The following is a 7,745-nucleotide window of genomic DNA, read 5'->3' as shown; positions in this document are numbered from 1 at the left end:
CGCCGTGCCGGGGGCTCGGGCGCCCGCGCCCAGCTGGGCTGGGTCTGCCCGCGCTGCACCTACGTGAACAAGCCGACGCGCCCCGGCTGCGAGCTGTGCTGCCAGGGGCGCCCCGAGGGCTACCGCGTGCCCGACGGCTACCGGCCCGACGCGGCGGAGCAGGCGCGGCTGCGGGGCGAGGAGGAGGCTCTGCAGCGGTACCAGCAGGTGAGCGGCAGGGCAGGCCCCCGCAGCCCCCTCCCGCTGACTGGCGACGTAGCCCCTCCTTCCCGTGCCGTGGGTGCCTGTGCTTTCCACCTCGGGACCCCCCGCCCACACCCCGGGGGGGCACTCACCCAGGCAGGAGGCAGGGGCAGAGCCCTCGGGCTGCAGCTGCTGGCAACTCCCAGCTTTCAAGGGGCAGGTCGTGGCAGGGCATGCTGGGAGACTGCCGGGGGGCGGGGGCAAGGGTTGGGGGGTGCGCTCCCCCCTCCCCCCCAGACTCTAGCCAGTCCTGGGAGCCAGGCAGGCAGCGCTCGGGGGGAGGGAGCTCCCTGCTCTGCCACTGTTCACCCTGCTGAGCCTGGGCCCGTCCCTTAGCCCCATGCTTCAGTTGCCCACCTGCTGTGCTAATGCCCCCCAGGCTGCCCCGGGAGCCCAGAATGGGCATGCCGGGGGCAGCGGGGTCCCTCCCTCCCCTTGGCCAGCTATGGGGAATGGGGCAGGGGGCTGCAGGCAGGAACCGGGGTCGGGGCAGGGCTGCGTGGTCTGGCTGACGCGGCCGGGGCGGGTGCCCAGGTGAAGGAGCAGCAGCAGCAGGAGAACTACGAGCAGCTGCTGCAGCTGGACGGGCAGAGCCTGGTGCCAGCCGACGCTGCCATCGAGTGCCCCATCTGCTTGGGCATCGTGCCGCCCGGCGAGGGCGTGACCCTGCGCGAGTGCCTGCATGCCTTCTGCAGGTAGGGCCGGCTCTGCCCGCGGGCCCAGCCCAGCCCCTGGCAGCCGTGGTCTACACCATGGGGGTCGACGCCCCCCCCCGGGGCTGGAGGGGCGGGGGGTGCAGCAGGGGTATAGGCAGCGAGGGGCATCACCCTGCTCCACACGCCCCTGGCCCCACACCCACTTGCAGGACCATCACCTCCAGGCTGCAGTCATGACCCCCGCCCCAGCCTGGACGACCCCCAGGGCCCAGGTCCAGCTCCTTCCCGGCTGGGAGCAGGGGGTGCTGGGAGCGCCCAGGATCGTGGCCCTGACTCTGCGGGTCTGTCTGACCCCACAGGGACTGCCTGAAGGGCACGATCCTGAACAGCCCGGAGCCCGAGGTGCCCTGCCCCTACATCGACAAGAACTACTCCTGCATGGGGCAGCTGCTGGAGCGGGAGATCAAGGCGGTGGGTGCCGGGGCAGGAGCAGGAGGGGCCTGGGGGCGCAGGGGCTGCAGAGGCGGGCGGGCGGGCGGGGGCTGGCCGCAGGGGCGCGGGCGAGCGCCGGGGTGCTGATGGACGCCCCCCAGCTCCTGAGCCCGGAGGAGTACGAGCGCTTCCTGGACCTGGGCGTCTCCATCGCCGAGACCCGCAGCCCCTGCAGCTACCACTGCAAGACGGCCGACTGCCGCGGCTGGTGCTTCTTCGAGGACGACGTCAACGAGTTCTCCTGCCCGGTGTGCCTGAAGGTCAACTGCCTGCTGTGCCAGGTGGGCGAGGGGCGCCGCCGCCGTGCCGCCTCGGCTGGGCAGAGGGGCGAGGAGCTGCCCCGGCACGGGGAGCGGGGTGGCAAGCGGGAGAGCGCGCGGGCGCGACTCCGGGCCTGTCCCCGCAGGCCATCCACGAGAGCATGAACTGCAGGGAGTACCAGGACGACCTGCAGGCCCGGGCCGAGAAGGACCAGGCCGCGCGGCAGACCAGCGAGATGCTGACGGTGCGAGCCCCGGGGGCGGCGGGCCCGAGCCGGCCTGCGGCGCGCGGCGCTGCCGGGGCTGACGCTGCCTTCCCCCGCAGAGCATGGTGCAGCGCGGCGAGGCCATGCACTGCCCCCGCTGCCGCATCGTGGTGCAGAAGAAGGACGGCTGCGACTGGATCCGCTGCACCGTGTGCCACACCGAGATCTGCTGGGTCACCAAGGGGCCGCGCTGGGGGCCGGCGGTAGGCGCCTGGGGGACCCCCTCCCCGTGCCACCCGTGCTCTGAAAAAGAAGGGGGGGGTCCCGGGCTGCGAGCAGGGTGCGCACTCTGAACCCTAACGGTGGCCCAAACGAGCCAGCTGCTGCATGGCGCTGTCCTTCCAGGCCAGCAGCGGGAGGCCCCCGTTATGCTCCCAGCTCCCAGAGGGTGGGAGGAAGCAGGATGTCTCCATGCGCCCCGCCAACCTGCCCCTGCCCAGAGCACACACTGGCCTTCAGGGGCCGGAGTGCAGGACTTGGGGCTCTGCCCCCCTTCCTTGCCTTGCTACCTGCCCCCGTGACCTCCGCTGTCCCCCGCTCTCCGCAGGGTCCCGGCGACACGAGCGGGGGCTGTCGCTGCCGGCTGAAGGGCGCGCCCTGCCACCCCCACTGCCAGAACTGCCACTAGGCACCGAGGAGCCAAGGGGGGCGGGGGGCAGGGTCCCTCCATGGCCCCCCGACACTGCCCGACTCCACTCGGGGCCGTCAGCCCCACGGAGGGCCGGGCTGTGGGAGGCCAGCATCCGGGCCGAGGGGCTGCCAGCGCGTGCTCCCACGCTCCCCGGGCCTGGCGACTGGGGGCAATAAAGACCTGCGGGCCGTGCAGGGAGGACATCACGTGTCTGGCTTTTCTCCCCGTGGCGCCCGTTGGGCAGGGGTGCCTAGTGCCAGGCACCAGCCTCCAGCCCTGGACTTGGGGGCCCCCCTTCTCATGCTTCCCAGCTGTTTGGCAGCCCTACCCTTAGCACACGTGCAAACGTGCCTGGCCACAGCCCGTGGCAGGCCTGGGAAGAGCCCCAATGCAGGGTGGAGGAGGGGTGGCCCTGCTCTGCCCCCAGGCGGGCACGGCAGGGTGGGTTAGTAACCGGGCACTGTTTATTTTACACGGCAACAAGCCTGTACAATCTTGGTGTGCACACATATGTACAAGTCTATACAGAGTCGCTCGCCCCTGGAGAATGCTTTCCTTCGGGCCAGGAGGCACAGACCTCAATGTGCGCAGACCCACCGCCTTCAGAGCCTGGCAGGGGACGAACGGGCCCCAGCCCCGGTGGGGAGCACTGCTCGGAAAGACGATGCCCGGAGAGGGAAGCCCTGCCCGGCTGCCTCCGCCCACAGCCACGGCCGCAGAGCTGCAGGATGGGTGGGAGGCTGGTGCTTTGAGCTGTGCCACCATGGGACGTCCCCCTGCTCCCTCTACCGCCTTTGAGGCACCTTGCAGTTCACCCCAAGCTACATAAGGGCTTAGTGCTGCAGGTAACGGGGCAGGGGGCATCGCCCGAGCCTGCAGCCAGCCAGAGCCGCTCAGAAAACACCCTCCTCTTCTGGGGCTTTTAAAGTGCTTCGTTAACAGCTCTTCACGCTGCCCTCCACTTATTGTGGTGTTGGCACCAGCCCCCTCTCACACCAAGGGACTCGCGCCGTCGTGTCACCATGCAGCAGACATGAGGATGTGCTGGGAGAGGAGTCGCGAGGAGCTAGCGGATCCCCCGCCCGCGGAAGCAGCCGTCACCGGGAGCCAACACACCCGGCAAGCGATGGGGCAGAGCTCAGGGCACCCCTGGGAGTCCAAGAGCCTGCAGAGTGGGTGCTGCAGCAGGGACAGCCTCACTGCTCAGAGCGCAGGTGCACGGTGCCTCGCTGCCAGGCCCAGAGCTTGCTGCTCTTCTCCAGGACTGGGGCTCCCACAGGGCAGAGCTTGGCTCCTGGGGACAGGAGGGGACAACCGCAGGAGGTGAGGCAGGGATGGGGTAAGGGCACTTATGGGAGGCTTAGCAGCAGAGGGGCAGGCAGAGGTAGAGGCGTGTAGTGTCTATTGGCTTCACTTGGGTCAGGTGAAAGTCTGGGAGTGTGAGAGCAGGGAGTGCAGGGACCTGCTGCAAAGGGGGTAGGGAGACCTGGAGGGGAAGGGGACGGGGGGGCACGTGCTGGCACCAGTTTCAGGGTTAATGCCAAAGGCAGAAACATTAGTCTGCAAGAGACCAAGCAGGGTTGGGGAGGGCAGGGAAGACAGTCCTCCAACAGGGATTGAAGAGGGTGCTGCTCTAACAAGGTGCCCACTCAGCAAGCCCCAGGCTGGGGTGGTGTCAGAGACTACCAGGACCAGCACAGTGCCATGCTCACCAGGCTCCAACATCCCCTGCCCAGCCCCAACTGCCCCTCTACCTGCCGACCTGGGGGGGGTCTTTATCTCTGTTTCGACTACCACCGGGGGAAGGCAGAAGCTCTCCACCTGGCCCCTGCACTGAACAACCCAGCACGGGTATGACCATGCCAGGACGTGTCAGCTCCCAACACCCATGCCCAGGAGAGCAGGGGCTCCAGGCCCACGTGGGGAGGAGAGGAGGAGGCGGCAGCACTCCTGTGCTGTGCTCCTGGGCAGAGCTTTGAGCCAGACCCCTGGGCCACGGTCCTGCAGGGGAGCCGTGTGTGGAGACAGCCCCTCGCTGCCGTGCTCAGGGGAAGATCTGCAGTTCGAACTTGGGGGCCCACTCCAGAGCACTCTTCACCACGGCCAGTGCCGCAGCGCCCAGGGCCACTGTCAGCCCCATCACTGCCAGCTTGACCAAGCGGTTGGTCCTTGGTTTGGTCAAGACTGACTTCGTCCGCTCCTCCCCTCGGAGCCTGTCCCAGAAACGCTGTCGTAGCACCATGTCCGGTCGCTGCTGGGCTGAAGCCAGCTCAAAGTCCTTGAAGGTGGAAGCGGCCATCCTGCAAGGGGAGAGGCAGGGGGTGAGAACTGCAGATGGACGGGTTCCCCCGGGATCCCCAGTTGGCAGCCTCCAAGACGAGGAGCGCTGCTTATGGGGAACCGTGGTCAGTCCTGACAGCAGCTAGAGGGGTGCAGGGTCTGTCAGTGCCTTTGTTACATCCAGCTCAGGTCAAGCCCCATGCTGGGTCCCTGCCCCGGCACTGCCCAGGGGCAGAGCACAGCACCCCGGGTCCTGTCGTTTGCATTGAGCATGGCTCTTTCACTGCCTGTGTCAAAACCAAGTGGCGAAGAGAAACCTGGTGCTGGCAATGCCGGAGCTGGAACCCAGCCCTGGGGGGAGCTGCCCCAGCAGGGAGATTGGGGAAGCTGATGTAGCAGGGCAACGAGTCGGTTGAGTGGGGCCATGCCGAGATGCTTGGAACGGCCCAGGCACGGGGCGGGCTCGGAGCTACGCTTCATTCCTATGAGAGACGTGAGGTTTCCCACGGGGCCCGGTACTCACCGCTCGGCATGCTGCCGTGCCTCCCGGGCGAGCTCCGAGGGTGGGAACTGCACAAAGAGGTCGCCCGCCTGGCTAATGAGGGTCTCGTAGGGCAGGTCCTGCGGGATCTGCGATAGGAGGTGGTGCACGGAGGCCATGTCACACTCGCAGTCCAGTACTTCCTGCTCCCGGTGCAGCACGATCTGCAACGCAAGCGGTCGCTGACCCTGGCTCCTTCAATTCACTAGCACAGCCAGCGGGGCCCCCCTCAAGGGTTGCCCCAGCTCTGGGCAGGCACCTGACAATTCAGCTCACCCCCGATGGGCTGAGGGAACAGGGACTTGTCATTCACCCAGGCCCAGAACACCAGACCTAAGGGGCACCCGCCAGAACTAGCAGGTGACAGGTTTAAAACTGCCAAGGGAAAGGAAGCACCTACCACAGCAGCAAAGTAAATGGGCATCAGCGGGTGGCAGGCCAGGAAAAAGTCGTACAATCGCACCACCTGCCGCATGTCAGACAGGACGTGTCCGAACCACGTGATCAGCCAGCTGAGCGCAAAGATGGTCCCCACTTCAGCGCTGCGGAGAGGAAGCCCCCGTCAGACAGCCCCTGCTAGCCCCCCCCGGCAAACTCTTGGGGTGCAGGGGGAGCCTGACATCACCTCACCTCTGAACTGTGGGGCTTGGACTCAAAGTTCCCGCCCCCCACCAAGTCTCTTCTGGACCGTTTCACCCCTCTCTGCCCCAATTTCGATCCCTTTCCATTCCTGCCGGCTGCTGCGGCGGTTCTCGGGGCCGGTGAGACCTGGAGGAGAGGCCTCAGCTCACACAGGAGCTGAAGCAGTGGCATCTGCTTTGTAGCACACCCACTGAGCCATTGTCATACGGGGGAGACAGTGGGGCAGCCTGGGCAAGGATGCCACAGCGTGGACAAGCCCAGCACGGCTGGGGAATGGTTTCAAAAACACGAGGAGCCCTGGGGCTGCTGAGCACCAAAGCACAGAAGGCTTTTGACCTGTGCTGGCTCCTCAGGTCCACTTGGAGGAAGCTGCTAGCCCTGGACAAGTCCCAACCAGTAAATCCCAGCACTGCAGGGAAGACAGCCCCAGACCGGCTGCGAGCCTCCCTGGAGGCAGCCTGGGAGCTGGCCACGTACCTCTGCATGAAGTCATGGACTTCAGGGTTCACTTGGTCTATTATGGGCATCAGGTAATTCAGAATGTGCTTGGTGTTGTCCATCGTTGGATCCATAAAATCCCTGCGGATGAAGAGTAGCTGTCAGGGGCAGGGCTCCTCAGAGACCATCCCACCAGGCAGGCCAGCGGCACCCCAGCATCGCCTCTCTGGGAACCTGGACCTGCATCCGCCCCGGCCTCGCAGCTGGCATTCAGCAGAGGCCTCTCTCCTGCCAGAGCCGTGTCTCAGGGTGTAAGCAAGCCCAGAGACACCTTCCCGGGGCCCTACAGTCCAGCTCACGGCTTCTGAGGGCAGGGGGTGGGAAACGACTCCCTTAGGACCAGCCTGGCATCCAGACTAGGGGACAAAACAAGAGACCTGCTCAATAAACCAGACCCCCCTCTTAGGGTCCCCCCGGCACTTTGGCTGCCTGGTCCTACCTCGCGAGCGCAGCAGGCTCCATCCCATGAATGCTTCAAGCCCCCAGGGAGCTGTGCGTTCCCCCAACTCGAGCCCCCCAACAGGAGGGCAAGACAGTCCTTAGCCCTGCCTGTCTGTTGTACCTGAGATGATGGGTCGACAGCTTCTCTACCAAGGCAGTTGCCAGCCTGTTGCCCACAACCAGTAGGAAGGTGACCACGATGTCGTGGTAGCCTTGGTAGTAGTGCAGCTGCGGGTTGCGCTTCAGGACGTGCAGGATGATGTCGATCAGGTCCTCCTGCAGCCCCTCCCGCTGCTCATCGGGCATCCCTGTGGGGACAGCGGCTGTGAGAGCGGACCAGTCCCATCTAACAGGCGATTACAGTCTCAGAACTCAACACAGGCCAGCCAGCATCGCTGCAAGGCAGGGCCTGGTGCAGCAACCTCAGCCCAACCTAGGGGCCAGGAACTCGATCCTGGGCAAGCTTCTTGAGAGAATTATTCTGGCGCATGTCCACGAGGGGCCGGGGGGAGATTATGCTTAGGGGCAACCAACACGGGTTCATTAGCGGCAGGTCCTGTCAGATCAACCTGGCGGCCTTCTACGACCAGGTCACCAAATCCTTAGACGCAGGGGGAGCAGTGGACATCGTCTTCCTGGACATTTGGAAGGTCTTCGACACTGGCTCTCACCCCGTTCTCATTAAGAAACTGGGGGCTGTGGTGTCGACACCCCCACAGTCAATTGGGTCGCCAACTGGCTGGAGGGTCGCACCCAGACAGCGGTGGTGGATGGGTCTTTCTCAACCTGGAGGGA

The 7,745-nt window shown here is 65.9% G+C and overlaps 2 protein-coding genes across 2 annotated transcripts in view; one reads left to right on the top strand and one right to left on the bottom strand.

Moving 5' to 3' along the window:
• The window catches only part of RBCK1 (RANBP2-type and C3HC4-type zinc finger containing 1), a 5,668-nt gene extending 1,574 nt beyond the window's left edge, over window positions 1–4,094 (top strand). Inside the window, exons 4-10 of the mRNA XM_019539777.1 lie at window positions 10–207; window positions 778–938; window positions 1,259–1,370; window positions 1,493–1,672; window positions 1,798–1,896; window positions 1,977–2,120; window positions 2,465–4,094. Of these exons, the coding sequence (XP_019395322.1) occupies window positions 10–207; window positions 778–938; window positions 1,259–1,370; window positions 1,493–1,672; window positions 1,798–1,896; window positions 1,977–2,120; window positions 2,465–2,545 (975 nt within the window). The 3' untranslated portion in view covers window positions 2,546–4,094. The remainder of the gene's footprint in view (window positions 1–9; window positions 208–777; window positions 939–1,258; window positions 1,371–1,492; window positions 1,673–1,797; window positions 1,897–1,976; window positions 2,121–2,464) is intronic.
• Window positions 4,095–4,165: 71 nt separating this feature from the next.
• The window catches only part of TBC1D20 (TBC1 domain family member 20), a 7,871-nt gene continuing 4,291 nt past the window's right edge, over window positions 4,166–7,745 (bottom strand). The window contains exons 4-8 of the mRNA XM_019539455.1: window positions 7,072–7,258; window positions 6,489–6,590; window positions 5,770–5,911; window positions 5,352–5,533; window positions 4,166–4,848 (exon numbers count right to left, since the gene is read on the bottom strand). Coding sequence (XP_019395000.1) covers window positions 4,593–4,848; window positions 5,352–5,533; window positions 5,770–5,911; window positions 6,489–6,590; window positions 7,072–7,258 — 869 coding nt within the window. The 3' untranslated portion in view covers window positions 4,166–4,592. The remainder of the gene's footprint in view (window positions 4,849–5,351; window positions 5,534–5,769; window positions 5,912–6,488; window positions 6,591–7,071; window positions 7,259–7,745) is intronic.

The sequence above is a fragment of the Crocodylus porosus genome, unplaced genomic scaffold, assembly GCF_001723895.1.
Source record: "Crocodylus porosus isolate Cpor-Errol unplaced genomic scaffold, CroPor_comp1, whole genome shotgun sequence".
Taxonomy (NCBI): domain Eukaryota; kingdom Metazoa; phylum Chordata; order Crocodylia; family Crocodylidae; genus Crocodylus; species Crocodylus porosus.
The sequence above is the reverse complement of the archived record's forward strand: the minus strand, read 5'-3'. Positions and strand labels throughout refer to the sequence as shown.